This window comes from Echiichthys vipera (assembly GCF_963691815.1).
Source record: "Echiichthys vipera genome assembly, chromosome: 8".
NCBI lineage: Eukaryota > Metazoa > Chordata > Actinopteri > Perciformes > Trachinidae > Echiichthys > Echiichthys vipera.
The window spans coordinates 16,912,975-16,936,547 of NC_139833.1; the positions used below are offsets into that span (position 1 = coordinate 16,912,975).

Consider the following 23,573-nt stretch of genomic DNA (forward strand, 5'->3'; position numbering starts at 1 on the left):
CGTAGGGTAATAGGATAGAGCTGTGACAAAGGCAGGTATTATTTGACAATAGGAGATCGTCTTGTCACCTCAGTTCCCCAGGTAGGCACGCTGCTCACGACGGGGAGGAGAGATACATGCTCATTACAATTCTGCTGTGAGAAGGGACAAGGTCTCACAAGACATGCATTTATTATGCACAACATAATACAAAACGAGACCTTGTCAAAGACAAATAATGCAGGTAATACAATTAGGTACTTAGGAATCAGATAAAAGATGTTTATTACTGCGAGTCTTTCATATAAAAACATATGCAAACACGCACAAACAAAGTATGTCCATATTCCACATCACACTGTACAATGCTCATGAAAAAATCTTTAAATATCTAAAAGCTGTGGCTTCTCCCTACTTTCTGAAAAATACACATTTATGCTTGCATAGTTTCACTGGAAAGCTCTGTGGAATTAAAAAAGAGGTCCACTGAGCATTATCCTCAACAAATTTTTCTTCTTAATTTTTTTCCCCTTCAATAAATAATATTTATGCAAATCTTTGGCTTGCTTATCCGTTATAGAATATTTCCAGGATAAGTCAGAGATGAAGGCAAATAGAGTAAAAGAAACCGTCTATTCAAATCTTAGATTTAAAAGCTGACTGAGTTGGTTGTGACCAGAGCGGAAACTCTCATAGGGATAAGAAGTCATTGCATTGCTCTGGTAAACTGGTGAAAACACCATTGGTTAGCTTTGGCTCTGAGGGGTGTGCGACTGAAAACTCAAGTCACCCTGAGCTTAACTAGAAGCCTGTCCAAAAGCCAACTAGATCTAATCCTCAACCCCCCTTTTGAATATCACTTTTTGGCAACTCATTTACAGACCAGGCAAAGCCAGTCAGCATCTGTAACCGTCATAGAAATACTGATCTAGGTCCCCTGTTCAGATCAACAACAGCTTAAAACAAGCTTACGTCAGCCAAGTCTTTGCTGAACATTTTGCCTGTTTTAGCCCACAGACTACATACCTACTGCAATATTCGTGTTGTAGGGTTTTAGATTGATTAATTCATTTTATACACATGACAACATGTTGAGTCGTTTCTTACCTTTTAACTTTTGCTATCACACGGTAATGCAGATGTCTCCATAAGATACTGTTTATGCTTTTGCTGATAAAACTGAGACTAATGGCTGCCTGGCAAATAAAGACAGATAAAATGCTTTAATCAATCTAAAAACCAATGCTATGCTTTGGAAAATGGTCGTCAGTATATTTTGTAGCAAATAGGCTAAAACAAAAGGTTCGTTAAGATACTTGATGAATAAAATCCCACATTCAGCCCAAAAGGATGACGCCATCTCTCCTGTTTCGAAATACACAATACAAAGGCTTAAAAGCACAATTACTTTTAAAAAAACTGTAAAATTTTCAGAATCTGCATCTGTATATATTATTGATGGGAGGTAAAAGACACAGGGCTGATTTACGGCTTTGAAATAATATGAAAGAAAGAGCTAGAGAGTGAGCAAGGGAGTGAGTGGGAAAACAGGGGTGGCAACCAAATAAAGTGCTTTAAGTCATTCATGTGAGCAGTTGGGCAACAGTTTCCTCAGTCTGCTGCTACATGAATAAATCTTGGAGAGGCTTGTGCTGAATCAGGCTGAAATGTTCGGTCTCCATTATTTGTAGCACTATGATGCACCCCCACTCCACCTCACCCCACCCTGTTCACCATCCCACCCTGTTCCTACAGACGTCATCAAATCCCTGTCTCCTTCTTGATCCATTCTATCAGCTTGGTGACACGCGTGTAGACACCAGGCTTGTTCCGACGAGCGCAGCCCTCGCCCCAGCTCACGACGCCGGCCTGGAACCACTTCCCACTCTCCTCAAAACACACCATGGGGCCTCCAGAGTCTCCCTGGTTACGATGGCGAGGGGAGAGTGGTTATTAGATTGGGTTTGGATGTGAGAGCATGATAATCATATGGGTGTGAATATATGTCCGTATAAGCCCTTTGTCCTTTTATTCTATTCCGGAGAATGTGTTGCACAGTCTCACCTGGCACGCATCAACTCCTCCGGCCAAGAATCCACTGCAGAGCATCCTGGACGTGACTTGGCCCTCCGTGACCACGTTGCACACCGTGTCGTTGATGATTTTCACCATTGCCTTCTGAAGCACCTGTGCCTTTGAACCTGCAAGAGCAGGACAAAGAGGGCACGTGACCTCTGTGTTCGTCACTAACATCAAAGGTGTTAATGGGCTGGATTAGTGTTGGCTAATGAAGGTTTAAGAGGCGTCCCAGGAGAGCCGATGTCTGTTTTGATATATGGATATAGAAGAAGGCTTAATGGAACAGAGCAGATTAGAAAAAGATGAGGGAAAAGTGAGGGAGGGCTGAAGTGGAAGAGAAGTATGTCAGGATGGGATAGATAAAGAAATGGGAGGGACATTAAAGGAAAGAAAGAATAAAGGATGAAATGAAAAAGAGATGAAGGAGAGAAGAAGGAAGCAGGCAGGGAAGGAAGATGAAGGACAGAGATGAATAGCTCATTGTGAGAAGGATGGGGGAGGAGTGGGATGTCTTAATTTTGATGTGAGTTGGATATGCAAAAAGGAAAAACGCAGAGTGGGTCACCCATAATTTAGAAATACAGTATAAATATTAAAAATTAGTAGAATAATCAGTTAAAAGCAAAAAATCAACAAATGACGACAGTTCTACTTAGAACCACCAATTCATGCATAATACCTCCTTCTCGGAGAGCGCCGAAGCCCGTGACCCAGCAGGACATGCCTGCAGGGAAGACGTGGGAGGAAGCGGGTAGGCAGATGGGTTGGACGGTGTTGGTGAACTCCAGTGGCTCGCTGAGCTCCAGCAGCGCAATGTCATAGTCAAAGGTCATCTGGTTGTAATCCGGGTGGGAGATGATCTTCTTTATTGGTCTGCGCTGTACACCATCCTGCTTGTACTGGTCCTGCATGCCACTGTAGGATTGCCAGTTGGATGCAACATGGTTCCTGCGGTAGCATCATGGGGCAAAGGTTACATCTACGTACACGCAGGAGGCCAGATGGTTAGACATAATATCATGTGTGCACAGTCTTACAGAAGCAAACAAAATAGCCCTGCAACATATGCTACTGAAAGGTAGTTTTGTTGAGACAAAATTATAAGAACAGCAAACCAACATCTTCTCCAAACAGTCAGATTATAAACTACAAAGGAAGTATTTCATTAGATTATTCAATTTGTATGATACTGTTGCCAGCCCTGTACAAAAATATGTAAAATGACATACTACTTATGATAAATGACTGTAAATAAGAGCACTATATACTTCCATAAAGTATTCTGGAAAATGCTTAGCAATTAAATATCATTCTGTAGAGTAAATATCAACATCAACTGTGAAAATGAACACATTCCCTTCTCAGCAACAATAGAGGTGGCTCAGGTCGAACAGCATGGTTAGTGCTCCACCTACAGGGCACTCTAATGAATACAGATCCATGCTCTCAAGGATGAGATGTAAATTTAACCCCCCCAAGGTTTTTCTGAAGTAACTGTATCATCAGGTGCTAATTTTCAGACTTTTCAATTCGTATATAAACAGTCCTCTGTGTGTTTGCATAATAATATGTAATTAAATGTTGAATAATATGATGAATAATAAAATATAAGGGAGACAATAACAATTTGTTGACCCAAATATAAAAGAAGGAAAGTGTTACATATTTTTATACAAAGTACAGTCCTGCTCTGTACATGTGTATGCAGGCTACAGATGTGACTCACGCTGGGTCGTTGGTGACAAAGCAGTGGGACGCCGAAAGTAGCCACTTCTCATTTATGATTGAGGCACCGCATACATGTCCGTAGGTCAGGAAGTGAAGGCTGACTTGCCAAGGCCACTCCCCCAGCTCAGCGTTCTGCCCTCCTACGATGCGGTTCAGCTTATAGGGCCTGGTGCCACACGCTGACATTTAACAGAGAATATAATGAGAGAGGAGGGGCGTTGGGTGGTGAGTGCAAAATACTAGGTGAGATCGGCAAGAGTGATCAGAGGGAAAAATCTGAAAGTGAGATTCAGTTGACTGAAAGCTATCATGATGCCGGACTTGGCTGCAAACGCTACTATGACTCTTTGGAATCCTAATAAGGCACACTGGCATATTAGCTGATAAAAACAAAAAAATAAATAAATAGACACACCCTGAGGCTTAAGTGGAGGAAAAAACAAAAACTTCAGAGATGACAAGAGCTGCTTTCAAAGACGAATTAAATAAATAAAGCAGTAAAGGCCCGGGGCTCTTTTCTAACAGACAGCCCAACACACAGCTCAACTCAGCTCTTCTATAATCTAGTTTGAATGACACTGAAGAGATTAGAGCCACTTTCAACCGTTCTAAAATTTGTATTTAAAAAAAAAAAAAGCTCAATTTTGAAATGCATGAAGAGATTTAAACATGTCTTACCACAGTCAGCCTCATCGGAGTTATCAGAGCAGTCGTTGACGCGGTCACATTCGGCGTTCACCTTGTTGACACATTCTTTGTTCTTACACTTAAAGCTGTAGTCGGAGCAGATGCCCGGCGCTACAGCGTGGTGGAGACAGGTCCCAGAATCAAAACACATAGCGTATTTCAATCAAAGCGTTAGGGCATTGCTAAGTTGAACCAGTAAAATACTATGCAATCAGCGAGGCTTCAAAGTGAGACTTGAATGCACAATGCATAGTGATTGCATTGATTGGGGCTATTGATTGGGGTTGAGGTCTAATATCCCTCTTTATTCACAGAAGTGAAAATCAAAAGGAATAGCAAGACAGCCCCCTGTGTGGTGTGTGTGTGTGTGTGTGGGGGGGGGGTTGACAAGTGAGAGAGTGAGTGAGTGAAAGGGAGATTGAAAAGAGTGAAGAAGAGAGGAGGAGGAAATGAGAGAACGAGCTAAAAGAATATCAGCAGTGAAAAAATGCTTTGAATTAAGAGTGAAGTCTTCAGAGCAGCTTTGTTGTCAAATTCTCAAACTTTACTGACAAAGGTTAATTACTTAATGGTTTGTGTAACATACCTATAAATCACTCTCGCTGGGTTTTTTTTTTTTCAAATGTGTGCGACAAGAGAAAAAGTGCTGCCACTCACAGGTTTTACAAGACGCCTCGTCACTTCCATCTTCGCAGTCCTTCTTCATGTCACACACAACCTCTTGAGGCATACAAACACCGTCACCACAGCGCCACTCATTCTCCTCACAGTCTGGAGGCAATGAAACCCAGTGGTGAGGAAATCATAATAACATAAAGCTGAAAACTTGAATAAGGACAAGACAAGGCAATTATTTTCAGAAGGACATTAGTGGTGCAGCCACGGTGCACATTAGCATCCATCTCCCTTCTTCTTGTGTGTATTACACATGATTAAGTGTCTGGAGGGAAGCTGAGCAAATTGGGCTTCAAGGCTTCAAACAAACTCCATTACCGATAAAATAATGACTGCACACAGCCCAGGAGTCAGTGACCAGCGCATTAACAGTGATGTGCCTTCAATGTTAGCACAATTAGCATAGCATTAGATAAGGTTTGAGCACCTCAGCAATACTTACTGCAACTTTTCTCATCGCTCTCGTCACCGCAGTCGTTGACGCGATCGCACACCCAGAGTTTCGGTTTGCAGAGGCCATTGTCACAAGCAAACTGATCCTTCTCACACCCTGAGGTAAGAGAAATGCCATGTGTTAAACAGTGCAACTGAGGATGATATACATTTGAGTGATTTGAAATGGGGCATGTTCAACAATGCAAATAGGTTAGAATAAAATTAGCGGGTCTGACAAAAATAGTCAGAAATTTTGGAATATGCTTATTTTCTTTGTTGCCAAGAGTTTTTAATGAGAAGGTCGATACCACTCTAGTGTTTGTAGAACAAATATGAAGCTACAGCCAGAAGCCAGTTAGCTTAGATTAGTTTAGCACATAAACTGCTAACCTCGCTCTGTCTCAACACAATCTCACTAATTTACACATTATATCTAGTTTTCTTAATTTGTACTAAAACTAAGGTAGAAAAATGTCAAGTTGTGGTTTAACTGTGTGGCCCATTTGCAGTAAGGAACTTCCTGAAGCCTAACCTTTCCGATTAAGATAAGACTCTAGGAAATCACTGCGCCCAGCCAAGAAATGGTCTTGTACATAAAACCTCATAAAACCACAGCTTGTCATTTTTACTCTTCAGATTTTATTACCTTTTGACAGAGCCTGGTATTTCGCCCTTTTTATGCCATACAGTTATCATGCTAAGCTAACTGGCTGCTTGTATTTAACGGGTAGTCAGGAAAGCGCTAGAGAGCAAGTAAGGGAAGTAAGGAGAGGGGTCTATTGATCTTAACTAAAGGTATTAGCCAAAATGTGAAGCTATTCAATTACAGTGAGCAGCTGAGAAGAGGACATAGCATATAAGATAAGAAATTAGGAAGGGAGGTGTGGTTCAGTCGAGGGAGAACTTACGGCACTTCATTTCGTCGCTCATATCACCGCAGTCATTCCAGCCATCACACTGCAGGTCTTTTGCGATGCAGATGCCAGAGGCACATGCAAACTTGTTGGGGCAAGCTGCTCACAAAAAAAGAACAGAGAAAAGAGGGAGGTATCAGAGGAAAAAGGGAGAAAAAGATGATGATGACAAATTGAGCGAGAGGAGTGACAGTGTATGTTTGCTACATCCATCTTGTTGCCAATGCTTGTCCCTGTTGATCTGAGCAATTATAAATCCATTTCAGTCAAACTGGGAGACAACATAAAGAGCAGAGGGTATTGAAAGTGAAGTGCTCCTGACTGACAGCGGCAAATAAAAAGGACCCAATAAACAAGCTCTCTGGTGATTAGTCTAGCTCTTGACTTTCACTGGTGCAGTTTCTAAGCCTTTATCACTAAACGGCTCCATTTGATTGTCAGTCAGCTACCGCCCCGTAGTCTCTCAGACTACACAGTTACTCCCCCTGTCTTGCCTTGTAATAGCAGGCTATGAGTGTCACTGTCACATCGCAACATTTCACCCATCTCGCCAAGTGTTGTGTAAATGTGGGCAAGTCATTTAACTCACGGTTTGCCGGATCGAAAGCGCTGTACTCGGCACTGAAGCCTTTGTCAGTGAAGGACTCATCAGAGTGGAAAATCACATCTAGGACGTTGGTGCTGCTGGTCAGAGCCAAAGAGGACATTTCCCCGCAATACCTGGGACACGGGACAGATGTTTAAAGGAAAATTCAGGTTTTATTTTAGTTTTTCTAGTGGTTATGATGACAATGCTACGCTGCTACGACAACATCCAACAGGGCAAGAAACATGAGCAGTAAGTTGCAAACAAACCATGGTTAAGTTAAATCATGTGAAATATGTTATATGGAGGTATAACTGCAGGTGAATGCAACTTAATGGGAGTAATAGCACGGGAAAACTGTGTGCAAGCACTAATATGGTAAGTATAGTGGGAGCTGAGAAGTCGGTCTGTAAACTGTGATGGATGTTTACTGCAGACAGTATATAGGGAATCATTTAGGGTGTCATTTAAATTAATTTAAGTCTTACTTAGTGTCCATAATCTCCACATAGTCTTTGTGACAAACACGGATGTCCACACCAGGCTCTTTCATGCGGAATATGGTGAACTTCACCCGCACCTTTTTCCCAGCAGGGACCTACAGTACAGAGGAAGAGGTGATTGGTTCATAATGACCTTATTTATCTCCACCTACTGTACACACCAAGACATGCATCTATATCCCATGTAAATGCAAACAGACAACAAAGCCAAACAGGCTAGGGGTATACACACACACACACACACACACACATACACACACACACACACACACAAACCACTGCGGCTCAGCTAGAACTGCGGCAGCAACAGCGGTCTGACAGATGAAGATAGAAGAGGCACTGAACAGCTTGGCTTCTATAGTGCTGCCTCAGCATCCCTCTCATGGCAGGCTAAGGATGGAGGAGGAGGAGGTGGGTAGAGGGGTTTCAGGTAGGGGAGGGGGCCAGGGAGAGGAGTAGTGTTGCAAACCTTGATGGTCCACTTGCAGTCCGCTGCAGGAGGATAGAAGCCAGGGTGAAGTGGAGATGTGAAGACTCCCTTATCTGCAGCGAGGATGCCACCACAGGTTTGAACTGAAAAGAACATGTCATATATTAACATGGAAGCATAACACATTTTCATTTGCAATGGTTTTAAAAGGGTCCCTTATTTTATGCTCATTTTCAGATTCAGACCTGTATTTTGGGTTTCTACTAGAACATGTTTAAATAATGTTTGAAAACACATTATTCTTTTCATACTGTCTGTCTAAATACACCTGTATTCATCCTCTGTCTGAAACAGTCCGCTTAGCACCGTTCTCTTTAATCCCCCCCTTCCCAAAAATGCCCAGTCTGCTCTTATTGGTCAGCTTTTACGGGTCATCAACATTAGTAGAGACTCTGAGTCTCTGCACCAGCATTGCAGCTGTTGCAGCTGGGGAATGACTGCAATGGCATTGTAGCAGCACTTTTAACTATGCATAGTCTACTACAGTATAGTTGTGACATCACAACCTTATTGAAGTCCTGACGGCTGATTTAAAGGCACAGTTTCTGAATACAGGCTGTTTATTTCTCTGTGGATTGAAAGTTTTTTATATAGTTTCAAAGTATTTATATAGCACTCTGACCTGAAACCCTAAGGATAATCAGAACCAAACAAACTGAGGTGTATTAAGTACAGAATGAAGCTGTAAAATGGTGGCAAGTGCTGTAAAGGTCTACATTACCTAAAGACTTGGGGATGGCTTTATACTCTGCCTGGAAGCCAGGCCTCTGGACATCAGAGTCAGTTATCAAATTAATCAGCATGATGTTGCCGGATGACACCACCTCCAGAGGGTTGGAGGGGGGTCTCTGACCACACTTTCTGTGAGAGAAATACAAATAGTCAAGCAAGAAGGTACAAAAATCAGGTACAATTACAGAATCAGAAAGAGGTGTTTGCAACAAATTGTAGTAGACAACCATAAAGCATGAGCCGAACATCTGATGCATTTACTGAATGGAGTTGTGCTCTTCCTTGGGATGCGAAACACTTAGGGGACTCAAATACAGCTGTAATTCCTTTCAGTCAGAAGAACTAAAACATCAATTCAGCAAACAAGTTTAAAATGCTTAAAGAAAAAAAATATTTGAAAAGAAATCATTACGCAGAGAGGGGTAGAGAAGGAGATAAATAAGGAGATGTGCCAGCACTAGATAAAAATTGCATAGGCGGAGTTTCAAAGTCAAACATTAGGTACATTAGCAAAAAGTTTCAGCACCACTGGTGGCAGAGCAACGGAGGTGTGAATAACGCTGCAAGAGCAGCAATACATCTACTTCTCGTAGAATAATGTCATTATAGAGTATTATATTATGGCTCTCATAAACCTCATGTCACCTTGGATAAAGCTGATCGCTCAATAGCTTTATAAAAATGTTATGCATCGCTTCATAACACATATTTGTTTGGCAATGGCTTCTGAGCTGGAAATTGCCTGCAGCTATAACTGATGTTGCATTCAGGAGCCCGGAGTTTCAGGATCACAGCCCTCCCCCATAGACAAAGTGCGATTACACACTGTGGTGTAGCTGGATTCAGGTTGGCACCCTTCACAGGTTTGAAAGCAGAGGTCTTTTTGAGCCAACTCAATCTCAGCGAGGTCTCAAAAGTTAACAATAAAATGAGACATGCACCGCTAAAGGCTTCAGGGCCAAGAAAAAAAAAAGTTGTAATCACAAATCCAGTGAAAGGAATGAAGTGAAACATGTTTTCCACCCACATCAAAAGAGCTTTTACTCCTAAATCCCTATGCAACATTTCAGTCAAGTGATTCCTAGTGGTTGTCCTCTGGGAATCATGCAGAACTATATTCCCCCTCTCTCTGATCGCCAAGACTAAATAAATGAGACAAATGTTGGTTGAGCCCTATCAAACAAACCCTGCAACCAAGGTTTAAGGCAACATGAGAATATGGTTTGTGTCACACTTTGATGTACTATGGGAACAAAATTAGATAAATCACTGGTTTCCTTTTCCCTCTGAGTGGAGGCCTTAGTGCACGGCATACAGCAAGTAAACAATATGATGGTAAAACCGGTTCCATTCGTGGATATTTTACTTCAGTATGACCGACATGTTTCCGACACTGTGGACACAGTTCACAGCCCTCTGACTTACTCTGTGATGGCCTGAGAATCGTCTGGACTCAAGGAGTCATAGATGGAGACGAAATCATCAGAGCAGTCATCCTCAATGTGGAAAAAAGGGAAAGTGACAAATATGACGTTGTTCTTTGAAGCTCGGATTTGCCACTGACACCGAGACCTGGCGGGGTAGCCTTTGGGGTACCCTGGTGATGAAAATTGTTTTGCAGTTTCTGCAGCCTCCAGGCGGAAGAAGCACTCCTCTGGGAAATACAACATTGGTTAAATCACACAGTGAGCACAGATACGAATAACTTGAGAAAAGCAGTTTACAGCATGTAAATTAAAATCTGTTCATGTTCTGTATCTTTTTCCGCTTGTTTTAACTGAGTGTTTTCTCCAGAAATATTGTCAGCAAATTTTGTATCGTTTTGTATTTTTCCGTGCAATGAATTTTTAATTATGTCATGCGATTACAAATGACACATTTGAGCACTGTTTAATCAAGTCCTGCCATCCTTTATGTATGTAAAGACAGATTGATGTAAGGATGGAACAGCTACTATGGTAATGTTATGCAATGTAGTCTAATCATCCCAAGGTAATAAATCAGCAGACAGTGTCAAAGAAAAGCGTGTGAGCGGACTCACTCTGGCCTGATACAAGGTTCTCAATCTCTGACTAGAGAAGCACATGTACAGTACAATGCCGGCCAGGCCGGTAATTCGTTACAGACTGGCAAGAGTGTGAGCATCTAGCCAGCTGGAAAATTACAACTGCAAGTGATTGAAATGGGACGCGCTGTACTCACTGGCTCTGGGGCTCCTGGCCATGCGAGCATCTGTGACTGGAGACGGAGAGAGGGGGGGTGGGGGGTTAGAGAAACAGCAGGAGAGGTAAGAATGGGTCGCTAATGTTGGGAGGCTGATAGAATTTGATGCATGGAGCCCAAAATATTTGGGTTGCACATTTTTCTGTTAAATTTCCCTGCGCTTAAGGGAACTGGTGATGGTGTGTAGCTCTTTCTGCTCCATCTCACCTTGCCCTACAGCAGCAAACCCCATACATCTCTGTCTGACTATCTGGAACAGCAGCATCAAATCATACCCACAGAAATCATTTTAAAGGAGGACCAAAACCACTGAGTCACAGGGCCAGCATTTGGCTGGTGGCCAGGATTTGGACAAATGCAATGTGAATGCTGAGAGGACAGAAGGAAGAAAAATGGCTGTCTCGAGACCAGGCCAGAGCCCAGCTAATATCATTAAAGGATCCAAACAGTATAAAATGTGCAATCTCAGATGCAGCACAGGCAGAGAGGTCTGGCTTATCTGTTATCATCTTATCAGCCCAACTCAGAGCCATGCTTTAATAATACAAACACAAAGTATACAGAATACCAATGCTGATAGGAGATGACAATGACCCTATTTAGATCAGTATTCACAGAGCGTTATATTTGTTGATTGTTAAATGTCCTAATCTGGAGCCAGCTGTATACTGTAAGACCTCCCCTCCTACCCAGGTGGTACCTACTTGAGGCAGTGACTTCACTGATCTTGATATCCTTGGGGTTCCCCATGCTGCGCTGTTGCTTCATGCCATTCTCCAGTACCTCCAACACACGCTCCTCTGAGAACTCTGGCACGATCTCTAGGTCTTCGACTGGAATATCAAACTGGGACCAATAGTAGGCTATCACACCCTCACTGGTGCGAGCACAGATGAAAGAGAAATGGATGGGGGGTGTCGAGGAAGAGAGGAAGAGCATTAGGAGACGTTAGTAACAAGTTTCAAAATTAAAAGAAGCAAAGATTAGTGGAACACAGGTGATTTGGATTAATGTCAATCAGAGGTTCTCAACATCTTTTCAGCCAAGGACCCCTTACATTATAGAGAATATACCGGGGATGTCCTCAGGTATATGTCTTTTTTTATACTTCTCAAGTCTTAGATGTTAAAAACACCAAGAGAAATGTATATACAATCTGTTAGATACACGTCTCGCATCTTTTTAATATATCAAAATGTTTTAGACGTGTATTTAACAGAGCGGTTTTTGAAATTTATAGATTTGATTAAAACGTACTCTATGAATTTAGAGAGATTTAACAATAAAATACTACCGTCAGGTAGAAAAAAAAGTCCTTTTCCACACAGACAAACTTTAGGCAGCGCTTTCATTAGTCATTTCACGTTTCTGTAATAATGATTTATGTGAGACCTACAACTGAAATTTACACTCAACAACAAAAAAGTGGGTTTTCATTCAAATATGTAAGCTATCTATAGCGAAAGTAAATAATGTACATGTACATGAACAGACGTACTGAAAGCTGTCCACTTATGATCTGATCACTCAGGACGGATGTTAAAATCAGGCGAAAACGGGCCCTTTGAGCAGCACTGCTGTAAATCTCTAAAGCACACATCTACAGTAGCTGTGAACTGTTGGATTTTTCTGAGGCTTAACAGTACTGAACTTCACCATCCACTACAGCTAAATGTCACACACATAACCGGTTCTGTTCTCAAGTCAACACACATCATCTAACCTTGATTTTGGTTGTTTTAAGAAATTCAACACACTTGAAACTTGGAGCCCGCAGAGATCTGTGCAACAAAGATTTTTCTTCAAACAAGATTTGGTGTGTAGTTTCTTTTTTGCATTAAGTTTTCATGATCTGTTCAGCAGTAAAAAAAAAAATAAAGAAAGAAAGAAATAGAGGAGCTCAGGATATCACAGTACCTGAATGCAGTGACCACGGACTTGGTATAGTATTTTCCAAGGAGTGGATCTTTCTTGTAGTTTTCCTTAAGCTGTGTAGAGAATATGTGTTTAACTGAAAAGAACATGTACAAGATTCCTGCTTGTCTGCCTAAAGACAAAAGTACAAATTAGTATGTTAACATAAAAACCACCTTCCATGAAAAGCACACAACAATGGGATTTTCAATTAACTGTCTTGCCTTGAGCTGCAGGGAGCTGTGAACTATATCAGACAAGGCTGTAGTCATACTTTGTGGTCTTAAATGCGGGTCACTACCATACATTATGCATGTAGAGCGTTATCTAACTTCAAAAGCTTGTTGTGGAAAAAAAAGAACCAGCTGCAGAAGGATGAGAAGGTTTGATCTGTAGGGGTTAGTGATAAAAGCAGAAAATTACATGGGGGGAGGGGGAAAAGTCTGTTATCATAAAATAAAATATCGAGCTTGAAAATGGTAATCTCTAAAGTTTAATGTCTGAACTCAGCAACATCAAATATGAGCTCATTGCCGTTTTACTAAAAGCATTTAAGAGATACAGAGGAGAGAGTTCTTCGAGGACTTCACAGAAAGGTTGTGCTAGAGTGGCAGAGTAAAGCTGGTTAAACACCATCTCCCAAGTTGTTTTAGCCCAGCATTGTTTACTTGAAGCTATACTCCACACGTTGTACCGGTCATGTAAACAATAACCTAGATCTTAAACCTCAAAAGCTGCCCTCTTTGGTTGCAAACCAGCTACATCATAAAGCACCCCCACCCCCCAGATTTTTAGTCTTCTAATATCCCAGCTCATCTCTAATACTCACCCAACACCCTCACTTCTGTAGCTTTTCACTGAGAAAATGTCTGCTTAATGGGGTATGAGCGAGTTTTTTCCCCCCCTATCAACATGCTCCTAAGTGGTGCTACAAACATCTCCACTGCCTTCAATAATAGGAGATGCTGTTAAAGGGAATTACTAAAGAGGATGTACAGCGTTTTATTCCACCCACGCAACCGTGCCTTCAGCAGTTTCTGTGCATTGGGAGAGGGGCATTTTCTAAAAAGCATTTCCACAATGGCAAACAACTAATCCTCAATGAGAGAAGAGTGTAACACTGTGCTCAAAAAGGTAGAAAAGGAGCTGAATTCAAAAGAAAAAAAAGAAAAAGGGAAAAGTCATCATTTTCGGGTGTCAAACTCACAACTGCCTCTAGGTTGTCGGCCAAGTTGTCGAATTCCTTGCTGGCGGTATTCTCCAGCTTCTCGTTGTACGGTACCTCAACCAACTTCATATGCCCGCTAAAGACCAGGGCTGATGGGCCGTGCTGCTTACTGAGAGTGGCTTCTGAATCAGCATCTTTAACTTGGAGGAGAGAGGCAGATAAGATTTAAGTGTTTGATCAACAAAATGCTTTAAGATAACTGTCTCTGATGAAAGAGGGGGATCAGGGTTTTAAACAGGCCCTGAAGCACCATTTTAAAGTTGTACAGCATGATCTCATATTGAGCAGACAGTTTGGCTGTCAGAGCAATTAAAACAGTCTGATGAATCAAGGGGCTGTTTATTAAGACTTCAGAGGCCTTTTTTATATCAGACCCTGTATGTGTAAATGACACAGAAGCGGTGCAATGGACTCTCTGACATTTTTCTTCTTTGCATTATTAAAAGGAGAAAGTGGGAGCTGTCAAACAGTCTAACACTAATGGGAAATTACAAAGTCCAAACAAGCCACTCTTCCACTCTTATATCAAAGAGCTGTGCCTTCACAGTGAGTTGGAATGATCTCCTTTGCAGTTTCTGATGTCTGTTATGTCTGTCTTGGCAGTAACTGATGTTAGAAATGTAAATATTCACAATTTCGCATTTAATTGTATCATGAATAAACTTGATTTATGTACAACAAATGTCCAGAAAATGTCCAACATCTCATGATTTTTGCATATAAAGCTCAGTACTATATATGTCTCCACCGTGGACAATACGGAAGACGACAGCTTTCAGCTATACTCACAGACAAACAGCCAAATGAGGATCGCAGCAATGGCCGCAAGGATGAGAACCCCCACAAGGACCCCGATCACAATGCCGAGTTTCCGCTTTGATGTCATTTTCTCTTTGTTGGTTAAGAAGTCAATCCGCTCGTGACGGCCATTACGGCCCTGTTGCAGAAAAAAAGAGCAGAACATAGTCAGGAAAACATAGAGCAAGTATGCCATGTTCTGGATGCAGATAACATTTACTTGGACTTAACTGTGAACAATGGGAGAAGAGTCAAAAAAGATAATTGCACTGGCAAAGGAAACAATATCTATACAACTAATGCGTCTATGATTAGAGTTCTTCATAGATCTGGAATCTTTATTTTGCTCTCAAAGTACACCAGATTGATGCATTTAATCTTAAAAAAGAACATTTTCTTACAGTACCCTCCTAGAGGATGAAAATTCTTGTAGGCCATTTTGTCATATCTCAACAAAAAAAAACATTGCAATGTCAGTTTGTTGTAATATTGTGCAGCCCTAGTTAAAAAAGTAACTGTTTCTGAATACAGGCTGTGTGCATTTCTGTGGATTGAGCGTTTTGATACTTTCATAGTATTTACAGTATGTTGCTTAGCTTATAGCATTATATCAAAAAACGACATGGAGATCTCACTTTTTATATATGGGACCTTTAAAATAGACAACTAAATTATATTACATATGGAGGACATATGGTCATTAACAACACTTACTGAACTTTCTCCTCAGATAAAATGTGTAAAAACAAATGAATGTGTTTTGTTTGTATCTTTGTTTGGCAACAGCTCACTGTATGTTTAGGTCTGTAGTTTCAGTTTCACAGCGCAGTAGGATTGAGTGTTTAATAAGCATTTATAATTTGTAGATGTAATTCATTCATGATAAGACAAAATGTGGTAATAAACGAGCATAATATTGTTAAATGTATAGTTTGTGAATGTTTAGAGTAATTAATGTTTATTAGACTCAGTAGCATTCCCTTTACCTGCGAGGTGGATGCAATTTTTGGGAGGGATGAGCATTAGCAGTTCTGTTGATGAAATCATGTTATGTGCAGATATTTGCTGTTAATAAGCTGAATATCCAATATTCAATGCACTAAAATGCTATCCAGTACAGCCGTAATTAGCTGCTAATTTATTGATTCCACTGAAACACTGCAGCCTGTGCATGTTGGAGTCACAATGTAACTGAGCGTGTCGTGAGTCTGGTGTGTGTGGAGGTCTGTGTGTTTAACTGCACCTACAGATGTTGTTTTGTGGCGATTTCATGAAGAAAGAAACATAGTCTACGGCCAATAATTACGCAGAGGGCAGAAAAAGTATAGAAGTACAGAAAGAACAGTACAGAATATTCGAATATCAGAAAATGGCACTCACGACAGCCCTTCATCACACCTAAATTCATTTATTTTAAATTGATTTCAGCAATATGCCATTGTCTCAGACGGGATTTTTCTGTAACTGAAATTAGAGAAACAAGTTTGAAATCAAGGTTAGGAGAGTTTGTACTTGTGGTACAGATCATTTGCAAAATGATGTAAAACAAGAACTCTCAGTATTCAAACTCCTCAATATTCAAACTGCTGCGCTAAGACACAGCACTGAAAAAAAAATGTGATGTGCAACGCCTTAAACTACTCTCCAAGAGTGACGAGTTCAAACAGGCAGCTAGGCAGATGTTGGCAAACACAACTGGCCAAACCTGTTTAGTAAATCTAACAAAGCTACCTAACTCATTCCTTCATGTACACACACGTGCATTGAGCAATTGCATGTTAACTAAGGAAGATCTTGCAGGTATTACGGGATTTTTGCTTTAGGCTGTGTGTGTCTGTCGATACTGTGTGTGTCTGTTGTTGAGCTCTCTCGAGTGGGCGGACTGAAAGAAAGGTTTCAAGCTGGTTAGTAATCAACACACAATGAATTCAGTGCCTGTAGCCCATGAGTGAAGAAGCCCGAGTGCCATTAGGGATGGAGAATCACTTTGGTATTAAATCAATTTGTCAGATGTGCTGCCCCTTAAGACGGGGGCTCAATTACATGAGTCTAGATGATAACTCACGGCAATTAAGGCCTATTCTCACCCAGCTCTGGCTTCCACACGTGCTTTCTAATTGGAATCTCTAACAGCAATCATGGGCCAGAATGAGAAGAATCATTAGAGATGGGGTCAGCAAGTGCTCCAGGGTCTCTCTCTATCAGTCACTCTGATCACAGCCCAATAAAACCATTACATGCTCTTCATCAAACCCCATTCTTCACTCCTAGAAAGAGACACTATCACATTTTTTTAACTATATGTACAGTAGAATTTTTTTTTTAATACCAGCTGAGTGTGCTTTGCCATTATTAAACAGGAAACAGTGTGATCCGTCTCTCAACACTGACTTATGAAGAAAATCCACAACATGCTGATGTTTGACAAGATAGCAATCAAAATTGCTGGTAAACAATCTGTAGTCAGTTGCTACAGAGTATATACAAGCAATCAAACCAGTTTGACAAGTAGGAAACAGGTTAAAACGGCTGTCAGGTGTGGTTTAAGAAGTCATTTCTTATTGACGATTTTTCATATAAATCCAGATCACTTGGACTGTATACAGCTTGATATTTTGTGTAATATACTGATTTGATGCTTACATTTACTAGTAGATGCACAACATAATATGAAATAATATGCAAACGGTATAGGGCTCCTAATGGCATCTGAAAGATTCTACTTCAACCGACCTAAAATAAGCAGAGCAGAGCAGTCTCTAACGCATTGTCAATGACTGTTCATGGACTCCTGTCAAACTGTGGAACTAAGCAGCAGTGATCAAAATCAAGATTGTGTTACTGTATTGCTTATGTCCCACATAGTGTTTTCAGAAACATATTTTTTCACAGATCGTCTGTCTAATGGTGCTGTTGGGATATAGCGTCAATTGCAGGAAATATAAAAAAGAACCATATTTTTCCTAGAAAGTTACCGACTTCAGTTTTGAGTAGCTACGTCTTACTCTGCTGGATACTTAAGTAAAGTTCAAATGCAAGACAATTGCCTTCTTGGTTTTATTTTGACAGATTGAGAAATGCTTTCTGCCTGTGATCCGATCAAATCTGCCGTGATGACTTTAAGTTTCAGTGCTCAATAAATCAAATATCAATATGTAATGTTACAGAGCGCAGGGCAAATGTTTTGATCAATTGAAAATTAAAATTGTAATTGAAAAGCTAAAAGTTTTGCTCTTGAACTCTGAAATATACAACTGCATATTCAAAGTCAAACATAAGTGGAGATGAGTTTTTTTCACATTAGATATCATTTTGAGTTATTGTTTTTTTTTCCAGCTGCAGATTTTATGTTTTCAGATTCACTTCTTATATTTTACAGTTTCAAATCTTATTTTTTGGTTTCAGATCAATTTTTTTCAGTTTATTAATGAATAACTATAGTAACAATCGTAGGTGGAGTCCTTTAACAAGCCTTTTTCACAGAAGACATTTTTTGACATATCACAGATCAGGTGTAAATAACAAAATGAATGATGGATGAATGAGAATTTCCATTTAGCTGCTTCTGTTTAAGGGCCCTGTCTAGTATTGTGCATGCTGCCTCACTGTCACAACGTACTGGGACACTTGAACAGACCAGAGTAATCATTCATATTAGTAACACCTGTGTTCTTCCTACTGTAACAAATGCAACCTAGTGCAACCCTTTGCCCTTCGTTGCCACTAGTTCTTTAATGTTTGGTTGGTGTATCTGGGTGACTGGGCCTCCACAACCCCAGATTTTTCACTTTTAAAACTTTTAGTCTTCATCCCCAACTGACATTGCCTGAAGTGGCATCACTTAAGGCAATTTATCAGATTTAACGCAGCTCCCTCTGGAGCCACAAAGGGCTTCATACAACTTTTTTCACATATGCAGAAGTACCCCCTAAGACCTGTAAACAAACTTTGATGTATAAAATCAGTGGCGTTCCTCTTCAAAAAAGCTCTCATGTGCCTCCTTTGCACTCACCAGCACTGATCTGTCCTAAGCAAACCAGCCCAGGGACTGCAGCCAAAAGGGACACTCACATACGACAGCTAATCAATGCAATTTAGGCTTCAGTGGCCTCATATTTACTTTTAGTGAACAAAACACCTACACACATCTCTTACTTGACAGTAGCCCTAAGCAGACATTTAGCAGTTAGCCTTTTATACTGCAGCACCAGTGTGTGTGAGGAAGCTTCACCTGCCCTGTGCCTTGTAGCATACTACCACCTTGCTGCACAAATTAAAGCTAGTCAGGAGCAAATCAACACAACTGCCTCTATCAAGTTGTGCACACAGATTTTCTAATTTTACACAAACATGCAGCCAGAGGCCAAAGCTGAAAAGCAAACAAAGCCTGTGTGAAACTGAATACACGCGTAATTAATTATTTATTAAACTCCCCAGTTTTGTCAACTATTTGAATGCATCACTCATTGAAGTCAATCATAATTTTAGGAGAAAATCCTGTTTTTCCTTTAATGTGACATTACGATCAAATCCATTTCATTTCTGTCACTCTGATTCAACATGACTGCCCTTGAAGTGTAGCCTGAACTGCAGGAAAAAACCTGGCCTTGCCTGAAGAATTGTTTACCAAAGCTGAGTCACCACATAGAGAACACACTGACTACAGTTTTCATAGTATTCCCATTTGATCCAGTATCCAAGACTAACCTCCTCTGTCCATGAATAATCAAATACTAAAAAAGGAAGAAATGTTAACTTCCCAACAGTTTCACTCATGCATCTTGCATAATTTAAAACAAGTATTTCTCCTAGCTGTCAGAATGAAAAGGGCAGAGGTGTGGCATGACAACCTCAGTACTTAGAGTAGATTTTTTTTATTATTAAATTACGACTTGCCACCTAAACCAACTTTTTTATACAAAAGGCAATGCTTTTACTGAATCTTAATTCATGCCAATATGCAGCTCATTTCACTGAGCACTTTTCCAACAAAAAAAAAAGGAAAAAGCAGCACCTGTTTTCTTGGTTTCTTTGTTGTACTATATTTCTACAAAGGCAGCAAGGGGTCACGTAAGGACATGCTTGACAATTCTCCTGTGTCAAATATCTTACAGTGAGGGCACCCTGTCACCTCTGAGCTGGGAGATGGCTCTTACAGGTTGATGCTATTGACAGCAAGCTTCTGTTTTTGACATCCTTGTTAATCTCACGCTGCATTGAGAAAGAAAAACTGTTTTTTGGTAGAGAGCTGGTGAATTTCAGCAGCACTGACCAAAGCCTTGTAACCACCAATGAGTCCCTTTGCAGAGTGAAGTTAACTTTTGGCTGTCTGACACTGTTTTCTGCCCACATCATCTACTGCTATTTCAATCTCAAACAAGCCAGTTAAGAGTTATGCAGTAACAAGAACTGTATGATAAGTACATAATGTATGCATATTCCAGGAGAATTCAACCTATGAGCTGTTGATAGTTTCCACGCCCTATTATCACCCTATTTAAATATTAGATAAGCCATAAATATTAGATAAGCCATATCTGTGTGTATGTATATATATATATATATATATATATATATATATATATATATATATATATATATATATATATATATATAATTACAGTTTTGTTCTTTTTAAACTTTAAAACTTATTATATTTTGGAATTTACAAAAGTAAACTAAATTTAACCAAATTTAAAAATGAAACAAAAGTCTCCCATTCAGTCAGCAAGACCATGATAAAATACAGTAAAGTAAATAAACCATTAATACTGACACCATGTGGCTGACTGAGGGGTTTCTAGACCTCTATCCCCTTCTCCGTGTGGTGGGGACAGAAATAAACTATTCTTAGTACAGTATCTAACCAGATCATTGGCTATGAGATGATGAGAGGTAGGTTACAAAAGTAGGTGACGCAGCTTTAAGGACTTTTATTCCATGTATGTAGAAACCCAATTTAAAACTAACATTTATTCTTTAAAAGGTAGCAAGAAATGTGAAGTCAGCAGTCAACCTTTAGCCCATATTTCATCTGACTTTACCTCACATAACTGCCTTTGAGACTTAAAGTAATAACTATGTTGTGTAAAGAACAGGAAGTGTAAAATAGATTAAACATAACTTTAAAAAACGAGTGAATAGAAGTGCATTATATTATTTATCCAAATCTCTACATGAATCAGTTTCCTTCTTGATGGTAATGCAGCTGATACACACACAACATTCCCCTTGTTTATAATCTCTGTCTCTGTCATTAATGACAACGTGTGATTCAAAACGTTCCAGTCGGCCTTTGAATGACAGCACACTGGTCAAAATGACAGCACCACACAGAGCTCATTTTAACGCCATGTTCTGGTTTAATCGTTCCCATTCAGACGGGAAACGTTGTGATGATAACATACAGAAACGCTGTCAAAGGCTAAAGTATCAGACTATCAATGTTTGAAAGGACTGTTTGTGTACAGGCCTAATCGTGTAAACAGAGTGTCAATAGCAAGTGTAGGCCCAAAGCAAACAAACGTTGGTTATAAAGTAAAACTGTCTATTTTTTGTGAGAAAACAACGTACACTGCCTTGGATATCAAGAACGTTGAATTAGACCAAACTTACGTCGTAGTCATATCTGGCGGACTGCATCTTTTCTGTCCAACAGGTTCCGGTTCACCTGCCCGAGCGTGTTAAACACCTGCAAATCTTCAGTTTGCAGCGTTAAGGGGGGAAAAAAAAAGTGTATTTGTGACTGAAGTGAAATCCAAATGCCAGTGGGCCTTCCTGTATCGTCGCGAGCTTGGAATGCTGAAACACCTGAACGCGACCTCTTCCTCACACACCTATGACGGAGACCACGCCCACAACACCTGCAAGACAAGACCCCTGTAATGTAATGGCACCAAAGAATTACCCTCTTCACTAACATGCAAAAATGGCGCAGGGGAGGTTTTATTCAGACTATTCAAAAACATGCTGCTACTTCTCAGTTTGGTAACTTTCTGCGGGCATGCAAAAGGATTTTCCCCCTTTATTTTCATACCGTGTGTTCCCCCTGCTGACCATTTGCGAATGTTGCTGCCAAAAATCCGGAATAAATCCCATGTTTGCCTATAACTTGGAAGCATTTTGGTCAAATATATGGGGAAGAAATGTCAAGCACTCACAAAAATTTGTTATTTTGACTTTATTTGTGTGGGGCCCTTTTGAAAATGTAGACACAGTAACAACTTACTGTATACAGAATATAATAAATCAACAAAGGGATTTTACAAAACAAACTAATGCAGTCAGTCTCCTGGTGCCTTATAGTGCAAATAGCCTACAGTGGACAAGCTTTTGGTATTTCATATTTTTATTCATTTATTTATTTATTTCTCAGGTTTTTTTTGTTTCTCAGATTCTAGATAGACCTATACACTCAAGAGGTTTTATGTGTGTGTTAGTCTGATATGTAAAATAAAAGTGTCCACTTCATGGTCCACTTACATAAATAGTCAGAAACTATGAAAACCATTTAGCATAATGTAATCCAATAAAACAGCACCCTACAATACAGCCTCAAAAATTATCAAAGACTTAAATCAAGGCCCCCTTATTTCATCTTTCATTTTTACTCACTATATGTGGGTTTTTCTTCATCTGCTAATGGTTTCCAACCTTTTTGGCTGCTGAGAACCATCTAGCCTACTTAAAATTCCTCACCTCAGGTTGTGGCTCCAGTGTGGGCACGAGATGTGATGAGATTCCTCAGCCTTTTTTCTGTGGCAACTGAGTGTAATTATGAGTAACACATCTTTTTCTTACTGCGTAAGCATTGTGTGGGTCGCACTCAGATATATTTTTATTTATAAGACACAATTACATTATTTATTCAAGCGGTAAAACGCTTGAAATGAAAAACTGATTGTATTAATGAATGCTGGATTTTTTTTTCCTGGAGTGTTAAGGAGTTGATGTAGTTTCAACAATATTTAATTAGGCATTGAATTAATTTGAAGGAAAACTATATTAGACATGCAACAAAATAAAATTCCCAGCAGAGAATTGTATATGTCTTAAAACTTGTGTGGAAGGGAATTTGTGTCTGCTTACCTTGATGGAGAAGGCTGCCTTTGTTTAGTTCTTACAGAGTAAGAAATTGTGTTTTCTTCATTTTGCTTAAAATATCTTCTCCTTGGACAAAAACTCTAGACTAGCCTGGGATCTGCACGAGTTTGAAAATAAAACCTGTATTTTCTCAGTTTCTCAATCAGAGGGCTACAAAGTCAATTGACAGTTGACTGTAACAAGATGGCATTTTCCAAATTCATTGTTTTTTTCTTATTCTGGAAATTGATGAAAGAAAAGGTTATATTGTCTATGAAGCTTAAGTCAAGAAAAATGCAATGTCTTTGAATAGGTGTGAACCCACGTTTTAGTTCAACTATCAAAAGGCCTTATCACTGTATTATAACGTTAACTGATGTTATTTTTTGCTGTTTCACACCATTTGGCAGAGGTAGTTAACAATACAACACGATTTCATTTGACTTTTTTGGACCCTAGAGCTATGTACGTTTGTCATGTTAGCTGATAGAGACCTGCTCTGAAACAGAATGCTTTTCTC

General features: G+C 40.0%; 1 protein-coding gene across 1 annotated transcript; it reads right to left on the minus strand.

Annotated features, from left to right (window-relative positions):
- Positions 1-249: 249 nt before the first annotated feature.
- st14 (ST14 transmembrane serine protease matriptase) lies at positions 250-21,786 on the minus strand. The gene is made up of 19 exons (XM_083918357.1): positions 21,587-21,786; positions 14,963-15,110; positions 14,153-14,313; positions 12,949-13,019; positions 11,736-11,908; positions 11,011-11,046; positions 10,234-10,462; positions 8,798-8,937; positions 8,056-8,159; positions 7,572-7,681; positions 7,087-7,217; positions 6,492-6,596; positions 5,591-5,698; positions 5,131-5,244; positions 4,465-4,584; positions 3,785-3,965; positions 2,738-3,006; positions 2,044-2,180; positions 250-1,902 (listed from the first exon to the last, which is right to left on the minus strand). The coding sequence occupies exons 1-19, from the start codon at positions 21,611-21,613 to the stop codon at positions 1,741-1,743; spliced, it is 2,526 nt and encodes an 841-aa protein (XP_083774483.1). The 5' UTR covers positions 21,614-21,786; the 3' UTR covers positions 250-1,740.
- Positions 21,787-23,573: the final 1,787 nt, after the last annotated feature.